This window comes from Schistocerca piceifrons, chromosome 6 (genome assembly GCF_021461385.2).
Source record: "Schistocerca piceifrons isolate TAMUIC-IGC-003096 chromosome 6, iqSchPice1.1, whole genome shotgun sequence".
In the NCBI taxonomy this organism is placed as follows: Eukaryota; Metazoa; Arthropoda; class Insecta; order Orthoptera; family Acrididae; genus Schistocerca; species Schistocerca piceifrons.
The window spans coordinates 488369389-488396289 of NC_060143.1; the positions used below are offsets into that span (position 1 = coordinate 488369389).

General features: G+C 43.5%; 1 protein-coding gene across 1 annotated transcript in view; it reads left to right on the forward strand.

The window, feature by feature from the left end:
• Nucleotides 1-26901, forward strand: part of LOC124803406 (facilitated trehalose transporter Tret1-like) — an 80284-nt gene that overhangs the window by 43527 nt on the left and 9856 nt on the right. Inside the window, exon 3 of the mRNA XM_047264590.1 lies at nt 2225-2518. Coding sequence (XP_047120546.1) covers nt 2225-2518 — 294 coding nt within the window. The remainder of the gene's footprint in view (nt 1-2224; nt 2519-26901) is intronic.

Sequence of the window (26901 nt, forward strand, 5' to 3'; positions counted from 1 at the left end):
GACACACTAGTCCCATCCCAGGTTTTATGGACAGGGTTGCGACAAGCTACAACCTTTGGTGTTTCTGGAGGAGACGCTAAACAGCGCTCCATACGTGCAGAGTGTTATTAGACCCGTTCCTTTGCCGGAAGGTGGTGTGTTTTTTCAACAGGATAATGCTCGCCCACACACTGTCCGTGAAACTCAAACTGCTCTGCGAGACGTGCAGCACCTTCTCCGGCAACCAAGATCTCTGGACTTGTCTCCAATATGGCAGGTTAGGATATGATGGGAAGAGAAGTGACGCATGCGACTCGGCGACCAACATCTCTTACAGGACTACATGAACAGATCGAGCACAGGTGGCATAACGTATCCCAGAACAGTATTTGACAACTGAACGATCGACTGGATACCGGTCGGTGCCTGCAGTGCCGCGCGTGAAGGTTACACTACGTGCTAAATTTGGTATTTCAGCAAAGGCCGATACCTGGCACCTCATAACTGCTTGTGCTGTAAGGTGTCTGGCAAATCCAACACCTTCCATGAAAACCCTGACATGATAGCAAATCCGGCAATATGTCACATACCTCTGAATAAATCCTGACATTAAATTAACCAAAGTAATACGATCAATGAGTGAGCAAATGGAATACCACAGACTAACACAAGAACGTCTAAATGCATGTCATACCTTCCCACCGTTAAACAGATGCAGTTCCGAGGGGAGAAACGAGAACAGAACCCGAGAGCAGAGCCGTGTAGGCTAGAAGGACCTACGATAAGAGCGGGACAATAGGACACCCTCATCGCCAGCTGACCGTCAAGAGGTCCATCCCCCAGCCCCAGTTAAAAGATAGAGCCCTCTAGAAGAACAGTATAGATCTTACGATAACATTAAAAGGGTCACACCAGCTGCAAGTTTTAGTGTGAGACTATACACATCTCTGTTAAAAGCATTCCCCCCCCCCCCCCCCCCCAATGAAAAGTGTAAGGTTTCTCATTGGATAGACAGAACTTTTGTAGGCGGTACTTAAGGTTAACATTGAGACGCTGATTGGTCAGTTGAAAACAAAGCCAGATACCTTTTTCTTAAACCAACTTCGGTAAACAGTAGTAATGATAAGTTCGAGAGAGTTGCTACCGAGGCAGCGAGGTGTGTAGAGCTGCGCCGCCAGCCGCCCCTGATGCTGCCTAACCACCTACAAGGTAATGAACGCACGCAATGCCGCATAAGAGCGCATAAGGCTTCACTCAGAACTGCAGAAGTCTCATCTGTTACATCCCCTTTTTACGTAATACTAGTGTCGATTGTCAATTAAACTTCGTGGTATTCACATTTGCTACTTGAAGTTAAAATCTGAAACGCGATGATTTTTCTGTTATATAATTACTGAGAAGCCACATCAGCCACTGTAATTTACTAGTTAAATAAGTAATTAAAGGTAACTGAGGGTCACTGTAGACCATTTTTAATAGTTTTCTCTTTTATGAAACTTAATTTAAACCTAGATTATAGATGTGAATGGCATAGGTCATCCATTGATCCATTATAGAACTTGGAAATCCATTCAGGGAATATTCGTTCAGATTTCTGTTGAATGCAGTTGGTTTTTATCATCCTGTATTAAAATATTTCCTTTTATCAATAGTACAATTTATAAACAATGCTTTGTGAGTAGAATAATAATTCCGATGGTAAACTTAACTGCTTTTTCGATGTTATTTTACCAGCTAACTAAAAATAGGAAAGCCTTGAACCCCTTCCACTAAATTTAGTTAGTATTAAGATTCTTTTACAGGGAGTGCTGTGGAGCTGATGCTGAAATCATTAAGTATTTGATTATATCATCACTAGTCTCACTGAACTCTTCTGACCTCTACATGTGATGTGTGGTCTGGCGTCTCCTTACCAGCAACAGGTCTCAGGTTCAAACTAGTCAGTTCCCTAAAAAACACGCTCAGAGCGTCGTTGCGAGAAAGTGGTAGGGAGACACGACTTAGAACAAACAGACACCACGCAGAATGTTAGAGTGCTATTGACCTATAAATGTAATCATTTCGTGTACTCTATAGGAACTGTTGCAACAATAAATCTTGAGTGAATTGGAAACATATAAAAGGGTGTAGTAATTTTTTTCCTGCAGTGTATTTACAGGCTACCACTTGGAGGATCGTTTATCAACATCATAACGTCACACAATTTATTAGGATTTTCTGAGAAGGTGTATGTTCTGTGTCAAAGGCGCTGAGGTGGCTGCGCCGTGGAATCTCAGATGAGCAGGTGGAGCATGAGATGGAACGCATTCGGGCGTCCCTGGCTGGAGACGGCACCCAGGATGGCGGCGCTGGACGCGTCACGCTCAAGGAGATCTGTTCCAGAGCCCCGCTCAAGGGCTTCGCCAACGTCGCCACCCTCGGCGCCAGTGTGCAGCTATGCGGCTCCTTAGCTGTGCTTAACTATGCCGTCATGATGTTCGATGAGGCCGGCGGATCTGTGCCTTCCGAGTTGGCAACAATTATTCTAGGTGCGCTGCAGGTACGTTACGTAGCTCAGTACGTGAGGCAGTCTACGCGTGCAACGTTTCCCTTTCAAGTTAACGATATTTGTCAAACTTCATTGTAGCTGACCATCAGATGTTTATTTTTATATTATTTTTATACTCCACGCTACCGGTTTCGATCAACGGACAGACAAAAATCCTTAAAGTGCACAGCTCACAATATACCGACAAAATAAAAATTAGGGCGTTAAATAACGCAGCAATTAACTACAAAGAGTACCCAGCTTGTCACCATAACATTTGAAGTAAACAGCTTCGACGTAGATAGAAAAACTTAGCTTCTGTTGTAACAAAGAATCTGAAAAAGACATAGATATGTAGGAGACGCACAAAGACGATCGTACATTTCAGACTGAAGAAGGCTGTAACGGACTTGTAGTAAAAAAAAATCAAATAGCTATTTGACTATTTACATTATTAAAAGATAGATGTGATACAAGATTAATTCATTGTACCTATCGTTGTACTTGTTTGAGATACCACTGTTCACATATTCCTTTAATTGATATGATTAAAACACGACACGTAACCTTAAAGGATATTAACTCCATCTTTTCGTATTTACTTTTTACTATCTTGACATTGCATGTTTTGTAAAGATTTCTATGTCGACACATGTCACTTTACTGTAATCTTTTTCATGATTGTCCTTTGTTGACACCGTTTGTTAAGTACATTTTTCGTTAAGTTTACATCGCTGTTACATCGATGTTCTCCAAAACACTCCAAAGCCCTCACATGTACCTGCGATATGTACACATGATCGATGCTACAGCTATAGACACTGTCTTACCGTCTTTGTTCAAGATTCACAACGATTTGAATTCGATCTTTGCCGTTAATTTTTTTTCAGTAAGTCCGTTACAGTTTTCTTCATTTTGAAATGTGTTATCGTCTTATGTGCGTGTCCTGTATAACCATATCTTTTGGAGATTAGTTTTTGCAACAGAAGCTACGTTTGTGTATCTGCATCGAAGTTGTTTACTTCATATGTGGTCGTGATAAGCTGGTTACGCTTTGTAAATAATTGCTATGTTATTTAACATCATAATTTTTATTTTGTCAGCATATTGTGACCTATGCACTTCAACGGTTTTGTCTGTCCGTTAGGTTTCAGCTTGATAATGGTCTACTGATCGAATCCGGTAGCATCGAGTATAAAAATAAACGTCTGACGGTCATCTACAATGAAGTTTCACAATTATTTGACAGATCTAAAGTCCCACCTCATCACAAATCTAATCATCAGTATTTTATTTGGTGTGACGCCTTCCTCAGTCGCCTCTTACCACAGGTTAAACATTACATCTCTACATAACAACTACACCAAACATCGTCCGCAAAATGTTGCGCTTAAACAACTCTTAGTCTGCACTAGGCGAATTTTTCAGATAAGCGAAAACGTGAGGGAGAACAAAGATCCGGCCGTAGTGGCCGTGCGGTTCTAGGCGCTACAGTCTGGAACCGAGCGACCGCTACGGTCGCAGGTTCGAATCCTGCCGTGAGCATGGATGTGTGTGATGTCCTTAGGTTAGTTAGGTTTAATTAGTTCTAAGTTCTAGGCGACTCATGACCTCAGAAGTTAAGTCGCATAGTGCTTAGAGCCATTTGAATCATTTTTGAACCAGAACAAAAATAGTGGGAAGAGGGGGGTGGAATAGGGGCGGGACAAAAATAAGGAATGAAATAATAAGCAGTCAATTGCATAAAAGAAATTTAGATTTCCAAACTGGTTGCTTAATATTTCATTATATACGACTACAATTGCTGAAGATGAATGAAATAGTAACAATAAGAAAAGAAGATGTAGGGAATGGTTTAAAAGACGTTAAAATAGGGAGACAGTAGAGGCACACCGACGGAAAAAGCTGCAACATAAAGAAGGAGTTGTGTGACATAGACGAAAGTTAGTAGGCGTGTTTCTACATCTGAAAGATGATGTCTGTTCAAATTTCAAGCCAGACCCATTAGAGGAGATAGTAGCGCCACTATGAGGAAGCAAATCAAGTTTGCTTCAAACTGACGCTGTAACAGTCGTGAGCGTTAGTTACCTTCTAGACTGGACGCGGTGAGTCGACAATCAAGAATGCCTTAAAGGCGATAAAGACGCAATTATCAGCACCTCACTGAGGTTGAACGATGTCATGTAATAGGCCTACGAGAAGCTGGATGTTCCTTCTGTGATACTGCGGAAAGACTTTGCAGGAACGTAGCCACTGTATGTGATTGCTAGTAGTGGTGGTCACGAGAACGTAAGGTCGCAAGAAGATCTGGGCCCGCATGGCCACACAGCACTACGGAGAGGGAAGACATTCATGTTCCGCGTGTGGCTGTGCCGCATCGTACTGAATCTACAGCAGCAATCTGAGAAGCATTTGGAACCACAATGACAGAATCGGTTAATTCAAGGATAGCTTCAAGCCAGACGCCCTGAACCCTGCATTCCTCTGGTCTCAAACCACCGCCGTTTGTGGTTTCGTTGGTCTCAAGCTAGGGTTCGCTGGAGAGCACGGTGGAGATCTGTTGTGTTTCCTCATGAAAAGTGTCAGTGATAGCCATGAGTTGATTAGGAGGAAGCCAGTTGAGAAATTGTACCTAACCCGTCCGCTTGCTAGACACACAGGTAACGGTCTTTGGTGCCATTTCGTATGGCATGGGATCATTCTCGTTGTTACTCCACGCACCCTCACTGCAAAATTGTAAGTCAGTCTGGTGATTCGATTTGCATTGTTGCCATTCATGAACGGCGTTCAAGGGGTGTTTTCCAACAGGATAACGCTCTTTCACATAACCCAACATGTTCTGAAGGGTGTGTACATGTTGCTATGCCTGCACTATCAGCAGATCGAACACAGATATGGCATATCATAGGACAACAACTCCAGTGTCATCGACAAACAGCATTAACCGTCCCTGTACTGACTCACCAAGAGCAAGCGGCATAGAATTCCACCGCACGATCTGGTATCCGACACCTGTGCAATACAATCGGTGCTGTGATTTTTCTGTTGGTTTATACGGAAAGGAATCATGAGGAATTTTGTATTGCGCTCTGAGGAGCAGCACTTCCATAAGACCTAGGTCTCTCTCTTGCTTGCAGATCCTTTTTTCTTGTGCTTGTGCGGTTCTAGGCGCTTCAGTCTGGAACCGCGTGACCGCTACGGTCGCAGGCTCGAATCCTGCCTCGGTCATGGATGTGTGTGATGTCCTTAGGTTAATTAGGTTTAAGTAGTTCTAAGTTCTAGGGGACTGATGACCATAGATGTTAAGTCCCATAGTGCTCAGAGCCATTTGAACCATTTTTCTTGTGCTTGGCTTAAAAAAGAAGCCACTCTCGTTATGCCAAATGATCTAACGCAAGCGTAAAGAGTGTACACTGTCTGATCAAAAATATCTGAACATTTATTACTGGACATTAACATGAGGTGTCCCCTCCCTTTGTGTTTATGATGGCTTGAATTCTGCTGCGGACACTTTCAGTGGCCTGTCTCAATGTCGGTGGAGGAATCGTAGTCCATTCTTCCTAAAGAGCCGAAACTACAGAAGTTTAGGACGTTAGGGTCTGAAGCAAAGTCGGCGTTGTAATTCATCCCAAAGGTGTTCCATCAGGTTCCGTTCGGGAGTCTCTGGCGGCCACTTCATTTCAGGAATGTTATTCTCCACAAATCATTGCCTCATACGTGCTGTTTTATGACATGGTGCATTCTCAGGATGATCAAATAATCATCGTCTGCCAATTATTCCTCTACCGTACGGTGTACACAGTTCTACAAGTTGTATCGATATCCTACTACATTTACCGTTTTCTTAAGTTCAATAAGGGGACCACATCATGACCAACCTTCCGTATCCCGATCTCTTTCGCATTTCATTGTTGGCGCTGCGCAGGATGGCTAGTAAATGTCCTTACTCATTTGCCACTTACAAGCCCTTCCATTGGATTGTAATAAGGAATAACGTGATTCATCAACACAATTAATTTATTTCCATTCACCCACTGCCCAATGGCGTCACTCTTTGTATCATTATAAGCTACGGTTTAACATTGACTGCATATACAGGGTCATCCATTGATCGTGACAGGGCCAAATATCTCCCGAAATAAGCGTCAAACGAAAAAACTACAAAGCGCTAAACTTGTCTAGCTTGAAGGGGGAAACCAGATGGCGCTATGGTTGGCCCGCTAGATGCCGCTGCCATAGGTCGAACTGATAACTACTGCATTTTTTTAAAAATAGGAACCCCCACTTTTTATTACATATTCCTGTAGTACGTAAAGAAATGTGAATGTTTTAGTTGGACCACTTTTTTCGCTTTGTGACAGATGGCGCTGTAATAGTCACAAACATATGGCTCACAATTTTAGGCGAACAGTTGGTAACAGGTAGGTTTTTTAAATTAAAATACAGAACTTAGGTACGTTTGAACATTTCGGTTGTTCCAACGTGATATATGTACCTTTGGGAACTTATCATTTCTGAGAACACATTTTGTTACAGCGTGAATACCTGGAAATAGCACATTAATGAAATAAATGCTCAAAATGATGTCCGTCAACCTCAATGCATTTGGCAATACGTGTAACGACATTCCTCTCTGTTGTGGGTTGGCAGGAGAGCCAACACCGGGTACTAGAGGAAGCCGAAAGGCACGCGTTTTAGCTCACGCAGGCTGGCGTGAGGTCTGGAACAGGACAAGGAAATTAGACTTTAGAAAAAAGGACGTAGCTGGTGGAATACTTAACTTTAATCCATTAATGATGAGCGTCGCTCTTGACGGTACATGATTACAGTATCAATGTTGTTGTTGTTGTGGTCTTCAGTCCTGAGACTGGTTTGATGCAGCTCTCCATGCTACTCTATCCTGTGCAAGATTTTTCATCTCCCAGTACCTACTGCAACCTACATCCTTCTGAATCTGCTTAGTGTATTCATCTCTTGGTCTCCCTCTACGATTTTTACCCTCCACGCTGCCCTCCAATACTAAATTGGTGATCCCTTGATGCCTCAGAACATGTCCTACCAACCGATCCCTTCTTCTCGTCAAGTTGTGCCACAAACTTCTCTTCTCCCCAATCCTATTCAATACTTCCTCATTAGTTATGTGATCTACCCATCTAATCTTCAGCATTCTTCTGTAGCACCACATTTCGAAAGCTTCTATTCTCTTCTTGTCCAAACTATTTATCGTCCATGTTTCACTTCCATACATGGCTACACTCCATACGAATACTTTCAGAAATGACTTCCTAACACTTAAATCAATACTGGATGTTAACAAATTTCTCTTCTTCAGAAACGCTTTCCTTGCCATTGCCAGCCTACATTTTATATCCTCTCTACTTCGACCATCATCAGTTATTTTGTTCCCCAAATAGCAAAACTCCTTTACTACTTTAAGTGCCTCATTTCCTAATCTAATTCCCTCAGCATCACCCGACTTAATTAGACTACATTCCATTATCCTTGTTTTGCTTTTGTTGATGTTCATCTTATATCCTCCTTTCAAGACACTGTCCATTCCATTCAACTGCTCTTCCAAGTCCTTTGCTGTCTCTGACATAATTACAATGTCATCGGCGAACCTCAAAGTTTTTATTTCTTCTCCATGAATTTTAATACCTACTCCGAATTTTTCTTTTGTTTCCTTTACTGCTTGCTCAATATACAGATTGAACAACATCGGGGAGAGGCTACAACCCTGTCTTACTCCCTTCCCAACCACTGCTTCCCTTTCATGTCCCGCGACTCTTATAACTGCCATCTGGTTTCTGTACAAATTGTAAATAGCCTTTCGCTCCCTGTATTTTACCCCTGCCACCTTTAGAATTTGAAAGAGAGTATTCCAGTCAACATTGTCAAAAGCTTTCTCTAAGTCTACAAATGCTAGAAACGTAGGTTTGCCTTTCCTTAATCTTTCTTCTAAGATAAGTCGTAAGGTCAGTATTGCCTCACGTGTTCCAGTGTTTCTACGGAAACCAAACTGATCTTCCCCAAGGTTGGCTTCTACTAGTTTTTCCATTCGTCTGTAAAGAATTCGTGTTAGTATTTTGCAGCTGTGACTTATTAAGCTGATAGTTCGGTAATTTTCACATCTGTCAACACCTGCTTTCTTTGGGATTGGAATTATTATATTCTTCTTGAAGTCTGAGGGTATTTCGCCTGTTTCATACATCTTGCTAACCAGATGGTAGAGTTTTGTCAGGACTGGTTCTCCCACGGCCGTCAGTAGTTCCAATGGAATATTGTCTACTCCGGGGGCCTTGTTTCGACTCAGGTCTTTCAGTGCTCTGTCAAACTCTTCACGCAGTATCGTATCTCCCATTTCATCTTCATCTACATCCTCTTCCATTTCCATAATATTGTCCTCAAGTACATCGCCCTTGTATAGACCCTCTATATACTCCTTCCACCTTTCTGCTTTCCCTTCTTTGCTTAGAACTGGGTTTCCATCTGAGCTCTTGATATTCATACAAGTGTTTCTCCTTTCTCCAAAGGTCTCTTTAATTTTCCTGTAGGCGGTATCTATCTTACCCCTAGTGAGATAGGCCTCTACATCCTTACATTTGTCCTCTAGCCATCCCTGCTTAGCCATTTTGCACTTCCTGTCGATCTCATTTTTGAGACGTTTGTATTCCCTTTTGCCTGTTTCACTTACTGCATTTTTATATTTTATCCTTGCATCAATCAAATTCAATATTTCTTCTGTTACCCAAGGATTTCTACTAGCCCTCGTCTTTTTACCTACTTGATCCTCTGCTGCCTTCACTACTTCATCCCTCAAAGCTACCCATTCTTCTTCTACTGTATTTATTTCCCCCATTCCTGTCAGTTGGTCCCTTATGCTCTCCCTGAATCTCTGTACAACCTCTGGTTCTTTTAGTTTATCCAGGTCCCATCTCCTTAAATTCCCGCCTTTTTGCAGTTTCTTCAGTTTTAATCTACAGGTCATAACCAATAGATTGTGGTCAGAGTCCACATCTGCCCCTGGAAATGTCTTACAATTTAAAACCTGGTTCCTAAATCTCTGTCTTACCATTATATAATCTATCTGATACCTTTTAGTATCTCCAGGGTTCTTCCATGTATACAACCTTCTTTCATGATTCTTAAACCAAGTGTTAGCTATGATTATGTTGTGCTCTGTGCAAAATTCTACCAGGCGGCTTCCTCTTTCATTTCTGTCCCCCAATCCATATTCACCTACTATGTTTCCTTCTCTCCCTTTTCCTACTGACGAATTCCAGTCACCCATGACTATTAAATTTTCGTCTCCCTTCACAATCTGAATAATTTCTTTTATTTCATCATACATTTCTTCAATTTCTTCGTCATCTGCAGAGCTAGTTGGCATATAAACTTGTACTACTGTAGTAGGTGTGGGCTTCGTATCTATCTTGGCCACAATAACGCGTTCACTATGCTGTTTGTAGTAGCTTACCCGCATTCCTATTTTCCTATTCATTATTAAACCTACTCCTGCATTACCCCTATTTGATTTTGTGTTTATAACCCTGTAGTCACCTGACCAGAAGTCTTGTTCCTCCTGCCACCGAACTTCACTAATTCCCACTATATCTAACTTCATCCTATCCATTTCCCTTTTTAAATTTTCTAACCTACCTGCCCGATTAAGGGATCTGACATTCCACGCTCCGATCCGTAGAACGCCAGTTTTCTTTCTCCTGATAACGACATCCTCTTGAGTAGTCCCCGCCCGGAGATCCGAATGGGGGACTATTTTACCTCCGGAATATTTTACCCAAGAGGACGCCATCATCATGTAATCATACAGTAAAGCTGCATGCCCTCGGGAAAAATTACGGCTGTAGTTTCCCCTTGCTTTCAGCCGTTCGCAGTACCAGCACAGCAAGGCCGTTTTGGTTATTGTTACAAGGCCAGATCAGTCAATCATCCAGACTGTTGCCCTTGCAACTACTGAAAAGGCTGCTGCCCCTCTTCAGGAACCACACGTTTGTCTGGCCTCTCAACAGATACCCCTCCGTTGTGGTTGCACCTACGGTACGGCAATCTGTATCGCTGAGGCACGCAAGCCTCCCCACCAACGTCAAGGTCCATGGTTCATGGGGGGACAGTATCAATAGTAACTGGTAATGGCGCCTTGCTAGGTCGTAGCAAATGACGTAGCTGAAGGCTATGCTAACTATCGTGTCGGCAAATGAGAGCGTATTTTGTCAGTGAAGCATCGCTGGCAAAGTCGGTTGTACAACTGGGGCGAGTGCTAGGAAGTCTCTCTAGACCTGCCGTGTGGCGGCGCTCGGTCTGCAATCACTGACAGTGGCGACACGCGGGTCCGACGTATACTAAAGGACCGCGGCCGATTTAAAGGCTACCACCTAGCAAGGGTGTGTCTGCCTGTGACACCACACTCTCAACAGCGAGTAGTTCGCCTTCCGTAATGTTCGCACATGCATTGACAATGCGCTGAGGCATGTTGTCAGGCGTTGTCGGTGGATCACTATAGCAAATATCTTTCAACTTTCCCCACAGAAAGAAATCCGGGGACGTCAGATCCGGTGAACGTGCGGGCCACCGAATGATGCTTCGACGACCAATTCACCAGTCATGAAATATGCTGTTCATGCTTCAACCGCACGTGAGCTATGTGCCGGACATCCTTCATGTTGGAAGTACATCGCCATTCTGTCATGCAGTGAAACATCTTGTAGTAACATCGGTAGAACATTACGTAGGAAATCAGCATATATTGCACCATTTACATTGCCATGGATAAAATGGGGGCCAATTATCCTTCCTCCCATGATGACGTACCATGCAATAATTCCCCAAGGTCGCTGATATTCCACTTGCCGCAGCCATCGTGGGTTTTCGTTGCCCAATAGTGCATATTGTGCCGGTTTACGTTACCGCTGTTGCTGAATGACGCTTCGTCGCTAAATAGAACGCGTGCAAAAAACCTGTCATCGTCCCGTAATTTTTCTTGTACCCAGTGGCAGAACTGTACACGACGTTCAAAGTCGTCGCCATGCAATTCCTGGTGCATAGGAATATGGTACGGGTTTAATCGATGTTGATGTAGCATTGTCAACACCGACGTTTTTGAGATTCCCGATTCTCGCGCAATTTGTCTGCTACTGATGTGCGGATTAGCCGCGAAGGCTGCTAAAACACCTATTTGGGCATCATCATTTGTTGCAGGTCGTGGTTGACGTTTCACATGTGGCTGAACAATTCCTGTTTCCTTAAATAACGTAACTATACGGCGAACGTTCCGGTCACTTGGAAGATGTCCAGGATACCGAGCAGCATATATAGCAAACGCCCGTTGAGCATTTTGACCACAATAGCCATACATAAACAGGATATCGAAATTTTCCGCAATTGGTAAACGGTCCATTTTAACACGGGTAATGTGTCACGAAACAGATACCGTCCGCACTGGCGCGATGTTACGTGATACCACGTACTTATACATTTGTGATTATTACAGCGCTATCTATCACAAGCGAAAAAGGTAGTCCAACTGAAACATTCATATTTCTTTACGTACTACACGAATATGTAAACAAAATGGGGATTTCTATTTTAAACAACGCAGTTGATGTCCGTTTGACCTATGGCAGCGCCATCTAGCGAGCCAACCATAACGCCATCTGGTTTCCCCCTTCAAGCTAGACGAGTTTCGTTCTTTGTAGTTTTTTCGTTTGATGCTTATTTCGTGTGATATTTGTCCCGGTCACTATCAGTGGACCACCCTGTATAATATACAATGGCCGGGTGCTTCCTGTCGGGAGATTCAAGTGGCATCCTGGAGTCATATACGCTGGTGGCTCAGAAGTCCGATGCGAGAGCCGACTTGGCGCCCACAAGCGAGGCAAATATGAGTCGCTCCAGCGGGTGGGTTAGTCATAAGCTCATGTGTGTGCGCGATCGTTTTGCAGCTAAGTTGTGAAGCCATACTTGGTCGGGCATCTCGCTTCCATCTGCAGTCAGTTTCCTATATTTGCTGCGATCGTCAGCGAGTTGCTCCCACTTGTCACTGTCAATATCAACTGCCCACGTATCAGGCTTGTCGCAGTCCCTAAAGCGTAGTGAACGTCTTCCACGAGGTCTCTATGTTCCTGCTATTTCACTGCGCACTGTGCGCCGGGACAGACGGGAGTGGTCCACGCGATGCAGATGTCCTAACCACCGCAGGTGACTTTGCTTCAGCGTGGCAGTGATACTGTGTTGTTTTCCAGTTTTCAGAACCAAATCATTTGTCGCACGATCCTTCCATGATATTCCCAATACGCGCCGTAAGCACCGCAGGTGAAAGGCGTTGAGCATTCGTTCCGTTCCTGTTTGGCATACGACGTCCAAGTGTCAGCTCCATACAGGAGAGTACTCAGCACACAATATTGATCCACAAAAATTGTTGTCGACAATGTGAGATGTCTGTTATCCCATACACGTGTGCGGAACTTCCCGAAAGTACTGGCAGCTTTTCTTATTCGTGCATTTATCTCGTCATCCAGGGAGAGATCTTCTGTCATTATTGAACTAAGATATCAGAACTTACCGAATACCTTCAACAAGGAGGATCTGTGTATCCTTGTGCCATGACAACTGTCTTCTTTACGTTTATAGCCATGGAGAAGGGCTTGCATGCAGTAGAGAATTTATCCTTAAGCTCTTGCAGACCGTCTTGGGTGTGCGCTACAAATGCAGCATCGTCAGCAAATAAAAGGCTATTTACAATTAAGTCCCCTCGAAAGCGCTTGGATCTGAGTAGAGAAATGTTGTAGAGCTCCCCATCAGATCTGGTATACAGACGAATGCCCAGATTAATTTCACCAAAAGCAACTTTGAGGGGTGCTGAGAAGAAGGTATTGAACAGTGGGGGAGCCAATACGCAACCCCACTTTTCACAGCAAACGGGTCAGATGCGATTCCGTCGAAGACCACAGCACCTTCCGTATCTTCTTGAAAATCCTTGATCATCTTTAAGAGCTTTGGAGGACACCCTGTCTTCAAAAGTACTGCATACAGTCCTTCACTGATGACTGTGTCGAAAGCCTTGTATAGGTCGATAAAGGCAATGAACTAAGGGGTTTTCTGCTCGCAGCAATTATCCTGAATTTGTCGGAGTGTGAAGATCATGTCAACTGTAGATCGCTGAGGATGAAACCCACATTTTTCCTCAGGGTGTAAGCGCTCGGCAAGCTTCTGAAGTCTGCCGAAAACCACACAGGCAAATGATTTTTCCAGGTATACTCAGAAGTGAGATTCCACGGTGACAGTTACAATCGCCGCGATCACCTTTACCTTTGTGTAACAATATTGGCATCGCGCATGCCTTGCGGCACAGTAGCCTCAGCCCAACATTTCAGTAAGAGGTTGAAAAACAGCGGAAAAACTGGCTTAAGTTTTAAAGTTTCTATGGAGATGTTGTCTTTGCCAGGGCATTCCCACATTTGAGCAGTGCAATTGCTCTTTCAAGCTCCAGCATAGTAGGCGTGACATACACTCCTGGAAATTGAAATAAGAACACCGTGAATTCATTGTCCCAGGAAGGGGATACTTTATTGACACATTCCTGGGGTCAGATACATCACATGATCACACTGACAGAACCACAGGCACATAGACACAGGCAACAGAGCATGCACAATGTCGGCACTAGTACAGTGTATATCCACCTTTCGCAGCAATGCAGGCTGCTATTCTCCCATGGAGACGATCGTAGAGTTGCTGGATGTAGTCCTGTGGAACGGCTTGCCATGCCATTTCCACCTGGCGCCTCAGTTGGACCAGCGTTCGTGCTGGACGTGCAGACCGCGTGAGACGACGCTTCATCCAGTCCCAAACATGCTCAATGGGGGACAGATCCGGAGATCCTGCTGGCCAGGGTAGTTGACTTACACCTTCTAGAGCACGTTGGGTGGCACGGGATACATGCGGACGCGCATTGTCCTGTTGGAACAGCAAGTTCCCTTGCCGGTCTAGGAATGGTAGAACGATGTGTTCGATGACGGTTTGGATGTACCGTGCACTATTCAGTGTCCCCTCGACGATCACCAGTGGTGTACGGTCAGTGTAGGAGATCGCTCCCCACACCATGATGCCGGGTGTTGGCCCTGTGTGCCTCGGTCATATGCAGTCCTGATTGTGGCGCTCACCTGCACGGCGCCAAACACGCATACGACCATCATTGGCACCAAGGCAGAAGCGACTCTCATCGCTGAAGACGACACGTCTCCATTCGTCCCTCCATTCACGCCTGTCGCGACACCACTGGAGGCGGGCTGCACGATGTTGGGGCGTGAGCGGAAGACGGCATAACGGTGTGCGGGACCGTAGCCCAGCTTCATGGAGACGGTTGCGAATGGTCCTCGCCGATATCCCAGGAGCAACAGTGTCCCTAATTTGCTGGGAAGTGGCGGTGCGGTCCCCTACGGCACTGCGTAGGATCCTACGGTCTTGGCGTGCATCCGTGCGTCGCTGCGGTCCGGTCCCAGGTCGACGGGCACGTGCACCTTCCGCCGACCACTGGCGACAACATCGATGTACTGTGGAGACCTCACGCCCCACGTGTTGAGCAATTCGGCGGTACGTCCACCCGGCCTCCCGCATGCCCACTATACGCCCTCGCTCAAAGTCCGTCAACTGCACATACGGTTCAGGTCCACGCTGTCGCGGCATGCTACCAGTGTTAAAGACTGCGATGGAGCTCCGTATGCCACGGCAAACTGGCTGACACTGACGGCGGCGGTGCACAAATGCTGCGCAGCTAGCGCCATTCGGCGGCCAACACCGCGGTTCCTGGTGTGTCCGCTGTGCCGTGCGTGTAATCATTGCTTGTACAGCCCTCTCGCAGTGTCCGGAGCAAGTATGGTGGGTCTGACACACCGGTGTCAATGTGTTCTTTTTTCCATTTCCAGGAGTGTATAAGTCATGGTACAGTGTCATCTGAGGAGTTTCATCCATTGCTTCTGGACTAATGTTGATGGGATTTGAGTAGAGGCTGGAGTAATGTTCTATCCAACGGAGCAATTGACGATTTCGATCTGTGATGACTTTTCCATCTATTTCCTTGAGTGGTACGCTCTTCTTTGGAATGGATCCACTGGCCCGTTTGAAGCCCGAGTACACACCACCAATGCTGCCAGCATTGAAATACTCCTCTAAGCCAGTGCAAAGTTGCTCCCAATAGGTATTGATACAGTCGCGGAGAGTGCGTTTAACAGCTGCCTTTGATTTTCTTAGCTCCCTGCGTGTAGAACTGCGTGGGTTTATTATACCAGGTGACAGCGGCCTGACGCATAGCCTCAAGGAGAGGTTTCAGGACATCTACGTTCTCGATGAACCAATCCTGGGATTTTGCTTCCAGATTACGAACACATTTCCAGCCGTAGCGATAAGATGCGATTTTATCTTCTGCCAGTCTTCAGAAATAGGAGCGGCTAGGTCCAAGGGATTAACCTCTTTTCGTGTCTCTTTACCAAATACATTTACTGCAGCAGTATTTATTTTTTGGCAAAGATTAATTTTTGTTTTGCAAGGTGTTCTGGCAGAGTGAAACGTTTTAGTCACGAGGCGCACTTTTGTCGCTGCTACTGCTTGATCCGTGTCACAATCTGCACTAAGGACAGAATTTGTATGAAGAAAGTTTCAGTTAGAATAAGATCTAATTAGTGCCAATGTTTTGAGCGGGGGTGCATCCAGGAAACATTGTGGCTCAGTTTGCCTTTATAGTATGTATTGGTGACACGATAATTTGCTCAGAATTCAAGCAACCGTGGATCATTGTCATTCATTTTGCCCACTCCGTGTTTGCCTAGGCAGTCAGGCCAAGTAGCAAAATCACTAGTAATACGAGCGTTGAAATCACGAAGGTTGCATATACGGTCCCGGTGTGCGCTCCTTGTACTACATCACTAAGCTGTTCATAAAACTGATCCTTGACATTTGCAGCTGAGGTAAGTGTCGGTGCATATACAGATATCAGCGTCAGTGGTTCACTGTTTGTTGTGAATCGTAGTCACAATGCGTTCAGAGATCTCAGTCGGGTTTTCGGTACAACTCAGCAAGTCATTGTGGACAGCATAACCGATTCCGTGCTGTCTGGGGCTATCAACATCTTTGTCCTTCCAGAAAACAGTGTAGTTTTTTTCCCGTATTGAGCCTCCTTCTGGTAGCCTGGTTTCTCGCAGTGCTGTTATAGCGGCATTGAGTCTGACTAGCTCTAAGTCGATAGCAACCGTTTTGCGTAGCTCTTGTGAGCTACCACAGGTGCCCGGGAAGTCTTGCAGCATAGTGTGGATGTTCCATGTACCGATGCACCATGAAATATCTTTACTTTTTATTTTATTTTTATTTTTTATTTTGTAGCAGCGGATGTCGATATTATGGTGACGACTACTAGCAAAGCTAGTGTTCCATACTCCCAGTGGAACAATCGGCACCAGGATGGGCCAGTGCCTATCTGACTGGGGGCTGCCCAGCTTGAAGCAGGCGGTGACTGGCCAGTGGAGCTACGATGGGCCCTCCCACTGTCAATAGCGATCCCTGGCGGCCGCTCCTACGACCTATTGAGCGAGCTTATGACCGGTAACTGCAGCTATCAGTGTTTTTTCTTTTTTTTTTCTGGATGGAGTATCCTCTACGTGGATGCTACTGCGTCTGGGACGCAGATTTAGGTAACGATGAGCTTGCCCACTACTCGTGCCATCCTCTCGGTCTAGCTGACTGGTTCCACAGAAGTGAAAATACACGAAATACGGAGTCAGGTTGGCTACAGACAACTGCCGCTCATTTCCGGTTGGACCGTACTTGCGCCTGACGGAAGTGCCAATTCCGGGTTTGCCGGCCGGAGTAGCCGTGCGGTTCTAGGCGCTACAGTCTGGAGCCGAGCGACCGCTACGGTCGCAGGTTCGAATCCTGATTCGGGCATGGATGTGTGTGATGTCCTTAGGTTAGTTAGGTTTAATTAGTTCTAAGTTCTAGGCGACTGATGACCTCAGAAGTTAAGTCGCATAGTGCTCAGAGCCATGTGAACCATTTGAACCAATTCCGGGTTTCCATTTATAGTTGCCCCTCTCCTATACGGATGGCATGCCAGTGCTAACGAAGTCCGTATCTCCGAAAAACAGGACAGGATTAGAGGAAAGAAAGGGCGTTGTGAGACACACTTTGTCCAGCTGCTGTGCAGAAGCCCGTCCGGCTTAGGAGGCCCTGCCGGTAGCTACGCTACTACTGGCATGGCCCTCTGCTTCCCTGGAGCACGCAAACCATCCCGTCCGCACGGACAGTGTTACTCTAAGGCGCTGTCTCCTGAGAGGGTGACTACACATACGGGTGGCTTAAGAGGAGCTGCTACACTGTTCTACCTCATTCTTCTTAACATCCTAAGTGCAGTTATAGTGCTAGCTGTACTGCTGCTAGTTGTTTGGAACTCACGAATGTTTCCTTTAGCTAATTTCCTGCAATTTCTTGCAAGCACCCGGTCCATGTTCGTCAGCACAAGAGTTGTGATTGGGCAGCTTTAGAAGAGGTGAAATGTCTCTGGGGTTGTAGAAAAATATCCGCTACCAGTCACAATAAAAGGTTGTTTATTCTTCACACGACCGGTTTCGGGCTTGCATCCATCTTCAGCTGTTTATACATTCGTTTGCATGTTTGTACTGTCGGAGATCACTGTATAAATACAAAAAAAAAATTATTTGCTGGCGACTACACAAATACAAGTGGGACAATTGTAAGTGGTAAGGCAGCATTTGACGAAAATATATCTGTACTTACAAAAAGATGAAGCACCAATATTACAGTTATGCTGTGATGATAGTTTTGCCACTTAGTTACACACTTATCGTCATTTGCACGTCCATATATCAGGTATATCACCACATTACACTATTATGATGTGCACTACACTATGTTCACATACAAACATGCGGGCTGTGGTCAAAGAACTTCCATGTAACATCTGCTATATAAACATCTGAAGATGGGCGCAAGCCCGGAACCGGTCGTGTGACGAATAAACAACCTTTTATTGTGACTGGTAGCGGATATTTTTCTACAACCCCGTAAAGGAACAGTCACGGAGTTCGGCAGCATCCACTATGGATGAAATTCATGAAATGTCTCTGATGAATATGTTACTCAGGTGACTAGTCGACGTACGAAGCCACTCATCTCTCTCGAGTGACTCTTTCTCCTATTATTGCTTTTCTACTGACAACACAGTTCTCCACGCCTCCTTTCATACTGGCGAGTCTGCCTCGTGTGACGTCTAGTGAACAATTCCGCATTACATAGGTGTACGGATGCTTCTGGCCCGATGCTGTATTTCGTTTTTGTAGCCTATTACAGCTTAGCAATGATGGGAAATGAAACAGTGCAGAAGAAATCGAGTTGCTGGACTGTTGGAATGAGCGTTGTTTCGCGTTTTGACTTGTCTCTCTTTTTCTTGGTCATCATTCTTCTGATTGGCTTGATGCGTCCCGTCACGAACTCTTCTCCTACGCCAACCTCTTCATCTTAGAGTAGCACTTACAACCTACGTCCTCAATTATTTGCTGGATATATTCCAATCTCTGTCTTCTTCTATAGTTTTTGCCCTCTACACTTTCATCTAGTACCATGAAATTCGATGCCTGATGTCTTAACAGGTGTCCTATCAACCTGTGCCTTCCCCTTTTCAGTGTTTTCCACATATTATTTTCCTCTCAGATCCCGGCAGAATCTCCTCATTCCTTACCTTATCAGTCCATCTAATTTACAACATTCGTCTGTGGCACCACATCTCAAATGCTTCGATTCTCTCCTGTTCCGCTGGCCGGGGTGGCCGAGCGGTTCTAGGCTCTACAGTCTGGAACCGCGCATGGATGTGTGTGATGTCCTTAGGTTACTTAGGTTTAAGTAGTTGGAAGTTCTAGGGGACTGATGACCTCAGAAGTTAAGCCCATAGTCCTCCGAGCCATTTTTTTTCTCTCCTGTTCCGGCTTTCCCACAGTCCATGTTTCATTGCCATACATACGAATAAGAATTACTGGTATGTAACTCGCGTTTATCTCAATAAAGGAGTAAATACACTAACTAAGAGAGATTTCCTGTGGTGGGATCGACTTTTTGAAACCATCTCTACGGTTGTGTAGGTTAATATCCCAGGTATCACACACTGTAGCCACGCACCCTGGAGAGCTCTCGTTTGTAAGTATTGTCGACAAAATTTCAGAATTTTGCGTGATTCTCAGAATCGTTAAAAAAGCTGAATAAAGTTTTCTAGTTGCGTAGCGTAATGGATAGGATTATAGCTTCACATGCTTGAAGTTGTGGGTGCGAATCTTGTCACATATAGCCAATTTTTCATTCATAAATCTTTATCGAAATTACGTTGATCATTATTTTTATTCAGTTAATTACTTTAACTGCAATTTCTATTCTGCTGTCACATCATTTTAATCATTGTATGAACTTTTTTCATTTGTTTCAATGTTTCCTTATATCATTTTTTTCCATCGGAATGTTTGTGAATATGAATTTCACTAAATTTATCAATTATAATATTAAATTATTTAAAAATTCCGATTTATCAGTTAAAAACAAAAGACTAAATATGTTTATATTGACTACAGTGTTGTGAAAATGTACACACATCAAAAAAAGTTTTACATCTGGTCGGTTCCGAGAGTTCCGGAACATCTACAGAAAATTGCAATAGAGATCAACATAAACATCATTTCCGCCCTTTTTATTGCTCATGAAAGCCACACTTTGCATGTTGTACCACCATAGAGCGAGACCTACAGATGTGGTGGTCCACATTGCTGTACACACCGGTACCTCTAATACCCAGTAGCAGGTCTGTGTGCATGCCTGTATTCGTCGTGGCATACTATCCACAAGTTCATCAAGACATTTTGGTCCAGATAGTCCTACTCCTCAACGACGATTCGGTGTAGATCCCTCACAGTGTTTGGTGGGTCACAATGTCCATAAACAGCCCTTTTCAATCGATCCCAGGCATCCTCGATAGAGTTCATGTCTGGAAAACATGCTGGCCACTCTAGTCGAGCGATGTCGCTATCCTGAAGGAAGTCATTCACAAGACGTGCACGATTCGGACGGCAATTGTCGTCCATGAAGAAGAATGCCTCGCCAATATGCTGCCGATATGGTTGCACTATCGGTCGGAGAACGGCATTCACGTATCGTACAGCCGTTACGGCGCCTTCCATGACCACCAATGGCGTACGTCGGCCTCACGTAATGCCACCACAAAACGGCAGGGGTCCTCCACCTTGCTGCACTCGATGGACAGTGTGTCTAAAGTGTTCAGCCTGATCGGTTGTCTCCAAACACGTCTCCGACGATTATCTAGTTGAAGGCATATGCGACACTCACCTCTGCTCAATCCTGAGCGGTCCATTCGCCATGTTACTGGGCCCGACTGAACCGAGCTGCATGGTGTCGGGTTGCAAAGATGGACCTCGCCATGGACGTCGGGAGTTGAGTGGCGCATCATGCAGCCTATTGCGCACAGTTTGAGTCGTAGCACGACGTCCTGTGGCTGCAGGAAAAGCATTCTTCAACACGGTGGCGTTGGTGTCAGGCTTCCTCTGAGCCATAATCCGTAGGTAGCGGTCATCAGCTCCAGTCGTGTCCCTTGGGCGGCCTAAGCGAGGCAAGTCATAGACTTTGTCTCTCTGTATCTTCTCCATGTCCGAACAACATAGCTTTGGTTCACTCCGAGACGCCTGGACACTTCCCTTCTTGAGAGCCCTTCCTGGCACAAAGTAACTATGCGGATGCAATCAAACCGCAGTAATGACAGTCTAGGCATGGTTGAACTACAGACAACGCGAGCCGTGTACCTCCTTTTTGGTGGAATGACGAACTGATCGGCTGTCGGATCCCATCCGTCAAATAGGCGCTGCTCATGCATGGTTGTTTACATCTTTGGGTGGGTTTAGTGACATTTCTCAACAGTCTGTGATACAATATCCACAGTCAACGTCTATCTTCAGGAGTTCTGGGAACTGGGGTGATGCAAAACTTCTTTTGGTGTGTGTATCTTTCGTTGCCAGATGTGCATTCTTTCTTTTTTTTTGCACGGTAATCGTCATATAAACATTTAAAACATATCCTAAATACCTATTGCACTATGGACAAAATAACGCAGATGAAGAGTCAAATGAAAGAAGGGTTTATAAGCACAACGAAATTTTAAAAAAATGAGTAACAGATATAATGAACACGATAATGTGGACAAAACAAACAGGGTGATAAAACCAAAGAAAATAAATCAAAACTAATACATAAAATTAATTAAAGACACATGACCTAAGAATACAAGTAGAATAGGAAAGATAGGAAGAAAAATGAGAGCAAATGAAGAAGTCGATATTATCATTAAAATGATGTGACAAAGGAATGGAAATAAAAAATTACATTACTGATTGTCTATGCACTTATGTTAAGTTCATCTTACAACATTTACTGGTTATTTTCGTATAAAGTCCAATTATATGCAATATACAAATATGGTCCACATATAAAAATAAATTGTTTTGAAAATATAGACCAATTCCTACATTAAAAACGTATAAACTGTCCAATTATAAAAGCAAATTGCTTTATAAACAGTCTAATTGCATTAAAACTATAAAGAGGAAATTGTTTTAGAAACATAGTCAAATTATAGTGGTTACTGTAACCATAGCCCAGTTATAAAGAGTATAATGCGTCCATCAGATCTAATTAGGAAATTGTAGTGCATCATCAACAGCACCAATACCGAGTAAAGAAATCCTACTGCAGTTTTAACTCAAAATAGGAGTTATTAATGCACTATACGTGATCAAAATTCCTTAGGAACTATAGTTTAATCTGATTATATGACTATTATCATTGAATTATATTATATTAACTACAGTACCCCACTGATATTTAACACAAGTAATTGCCACTGATGATGAGATGTCAGAAAAATTTTCTAACAATTTTCAGAGTGATCCACATACTCCTTGACTCTTCTGTGGATTGTTCCAGTCAGGTACTGCACCATATTTCACTGAATGTTAAGAGGATGAATGCATTACAGTGTTAAATCTTACTTTATATCAATCTTACGTTATATCCACTTGCTTTCCAAAGGAGTTTTAGTAAAGTAGAACTGCCACACAATCACACCCACTCACCACTGCAAACCCCCCCCCCCCCCCCCACACACACACACACACATTATACATGTATATTTACTCTTATACATCTGTACAGTTAATACTCCTAAAATTGATTACAGTGTAATTATAGCATGTGGCTACATCAATCCACGACACTTCACTCAAAAATAAACTATGTAAGTAGAATCAGTTGACCATGTGTTTATAAAAGGCGGATATCGATATTCATTTAAGATATCAGAATGATAAATTTTGTTTCTTATATTTCTGCATTCTCTAGCTGTGAGGAGAAACCAGTAGAACAGTGTCAAATTATGAAGTTGCACTGTGACAGCCTGGTCAGTAGTACATGCCTATAGCCAAAGTGATCGTTTCACCTCAATGGATATACATATTTTGGGGCCTTATCCATTGGAAAGCATATTATTGTTGTTGCTGTTGTGGTCTTCAGTCCTGAGACTGGTTTGATGCAGCTCTCCATGCTACTCTATCCTGTGCAAGCTTCTTCATCTCCCAGTACCTACTTCAGTCTACATCCTTCTGAATCTGCTTAGTGCGTTCATCTCTTGGTCTCCCTCGACGATTTTTACCCTCCACGCTGCCCTCCAATACTAAATTGGTGATCCCTTGTTGTCTCATTACACGTCCTACCAACCGATCCCTTCTTCTTGTGCCATATGCTCCTCTTCTCTCAAATTCTATTCAATACATCCTCATTAGTTATGTGACCTACCCATCTAATCTTCAGCATTCTTCTGTAGCACCACATTGCGAAAACTTCTATTCTCTTCTTGTCTAAGCTATTTATCGTCCACGTTTCACTTCCATACATGGCTACACTCCATACAAATAATTTCAGAAACGACTTCCTGACATTTAAATCTATGCACGATGTTAACAAATTTTTCTTCTTCAGAAACACTTGCCTTTCCATTGCCAGCCTACATTTTATATCCTCTCTACTTCGACCATCATCAGTTATTTTACTCCCCAAATAGCAAAACTCCTTTAGTACTTTAAGTGTCTCATTTCCTAATCAAATTCCCTCAGCATCACCCGTCTTCATTCAACTACATTCCATTATCCTCGTTTTGCTTTTGTTGATGTTCATCTTATACCCTCCTTTCAAGACACTGTCCATTCCTTTCAACTGCTCTTCCAAGTCCTTTGCTGTCTCTGACAGAATTACAATGTCATTGGCGAACCTCAAAGTTTTTATTTCTTCTCCATGGATTTTAATTCCTACTCCAAATTTTTCTTTTGTTTCCTTTACTGCTTGCTCTATATACAGATTGAATAACATTGGGGAGAGGCTACAACCCTGTCTCGCTCCCTTCCCAACCACTGCTTCCCTTTCATACCCCTCAACTCTTACTACTCCCATCTCCTTTCTGTACAAATTATAAATAGCCTTTCGCTCCCTGTATTTTACCCCTGCCACCTTCAGAATTTGAAAGAGAGTATTCCAATCAACATTGTCAAAAGCTTTCTCTAAGTCTACAAATGCTAGAAACGTAGGCTTGCCTTTCCTTAATCTTTCTTCTAAGATAAGTCGTAGGGTCAGTATTGTCTCACGTGTTCCAATATTTCTACGGAATCCAAACTGATCTTCCCCGAGGTCCGCTTCTATCAGTTTTTCCATTCGTCTGTAAAGAATTCGTGTTAGTATTTTGCAGCTGTTACTTATTAAACTGATAGTTCGGTAATTTTCACATCTGTCTGCACCTGTTTTCTTTGGGATTGGGATTATTATATTCTTCTTGAAGTCTGAGGGTATTTCGCCTGTCTCATACATCTTGCTCACCAGATGGTAGAGTTTTTGTCAGGACTGGCTCTCCCAAGGCTGTCAGTAGTTCCAATGGAATGTTGTCTACTCCCGGGACCTTGTTCCGACTCAGGTCTTTCAGTGATCTGTCAAACTCTTCACGCAATATCATATCTCCCATTTCATCTTCATCTGTATCCTCTTCCATTTCCATAATATTGTCCTCAAGTACATCGCCCTTTTATAGACCCTCTATATACTCCTTCCACCTTTCTGCTTTCCCTTCTTTGCTTAGAACTGGGTTTCCATCTGAGCTCTTGATATTCATGCCAAGTCGTTCTCTTTTCTCCAAATGTCTCTTTAATTTTCCTGTGGGCAGTATCTATCTTACCCCTAGTGAGATATGCCTCTACATCCTTACATTTGTCCACTAGCCATCCATGCTTAGCCATTTTGCATTTCCTGTCGATCTCATTTTTGAGACGTTTGTATTCCATTTTGCCTGCTTCATTAACTGCATTTTTATATTGTCACGTTTCATCAATTAAATTCAATATTTCTTCTGTTACCCAAGGGTTTCTACGAGCCCTCGACTTTTTGCCTATTTGATCCTCTGCTGCCTTCACTATTTCATCCCTCAAAGCTACCTATTCTTCTTCTACTGTATTTCTTTCCCCCACCCCTGTCAATTGTTCCCTTATGCTCTTCCTGAAACTCTGTACAACCTCTGGTTCTTTCAGTTTATCCAGGACCCATCTACTTAAATTCCCACCTTTTTGCAGTTTCTTCAGTTTTCATCTACAGTTCATAACCAATGGATTGTGGTCAGAGTCCACATCTGCCCCTGGAAATATCTTACAATTTAAAACCTGGTTCCTAAATCTCTGTCTTAAAATTATATAATCTATTTGATACCCTTTAGCACCTCCAGGGTTCTTCCATGTATACAACCTTCTTTCATGATCCTTAAATCAAGTGTTAGCTATGATTAAGTTATGCTCTTCGCAAAATTCTACCAGGCGACTTCCTCTTTCATTTCTTATCCCAAAACCATATTCACCTACTATGTTTCCTTCTCTCCCTCTTCCTACTCTTGAATTCCAGTCACCCATTACTATTAAATTTTCGTCTCCCTTCACTACCTGAATAATTTCTTTTATCTCACCATACATTTCATCAATTTCTTCATCATCTGCAGAGCTAGTTGGCATATAAACTTGTACTACTGTAGTAGGCATTGGCTTTGTGTCTATCTTGGCCACAATAATGCGTTCACTATGCTGTTTGTAGTAGCTTACCCGTACTCCTATTTTTTTATTCATTGTTAAACCTACTCCTACATTACCTCTATTTGATTTTGTATTTATAACCCTGTATTCACCTGACCAGGAGTCTTGTCCCTTCTGCCACCGAACTTCACTAATTCCCTCTATATCTAACTTTAACCTATCCATTTCCCTTTTTAAATTTTCTAACCTACCTGCCCGATTAAGGGATCTGACAATCCACGCTCCGATCCGTAAAACGCCAGTTTTCTTTCTCTTAATAACGTCGCTTCCTGAGTAGTCCCCGCCCGGAGATCCAAATGGGGGACTATTTTACCTCCGGAATATTTTACCCAAGAGGACGCCATCATCATTTAATCATACAATAAAGCTGCATGCCCTCGGGAAAAATTACGGCTGTAGTTTCCCCATGCTTTCAGCCATTCGCAGTACCAGCACAGCAAGGCCGTTTTGGTTAGTGTTACAAGGCCAGATCAGTCAATCATCCAGACTGTTGCCCTTGCAACTACTGAAAAGGGTGCTGCCCCTCTTCAGGAACCACACGTTTGTCTGGCATCTCAACAGATGCCCTTACGTTGTGGTTGCACCTACGGTACGGCCATCTGTATCGCTGATCACGCAAGCCTCTCACCAACGGCAAGGTCCATGGTTCATGGGGGGGAAAGAATATATTTCTCCCATAAATATAATCATAATGGGTTAAGCTATGTGATTCAGCCTTGTTATTCGTGTAATATTACACCCGTATCATTTGTGTTTCATCCATAAAAATGTGACTGTTTAACTATAGGCACCATTTGCATCTTTTATTTTTTGGTGGTATTTCTGTAACTACATACTATCCCACACTGTAATTAGACAGCAAGTGAATTTTCCTAATTAGCTGTTTGACATATTGTTGTGTCTGTAACATAAGATCTTTGGACAACAGCAGCAGTAAACTACATACTATTGGCTGTTCCATGCACTTTAATGTTTATATTCTATGATATAGGAGATGTTGTGTACAACACATCTTATACTGAATTAGTACATTTCAGAATGAGTAACCATTGCAGCTGGGAAATAGGCAGCTGAATAAGTTTGAATATATGTTGTTATATCTATGTCACACTGTGTGCGTAATACTCATACATATAAAATGTATGTTGTAAC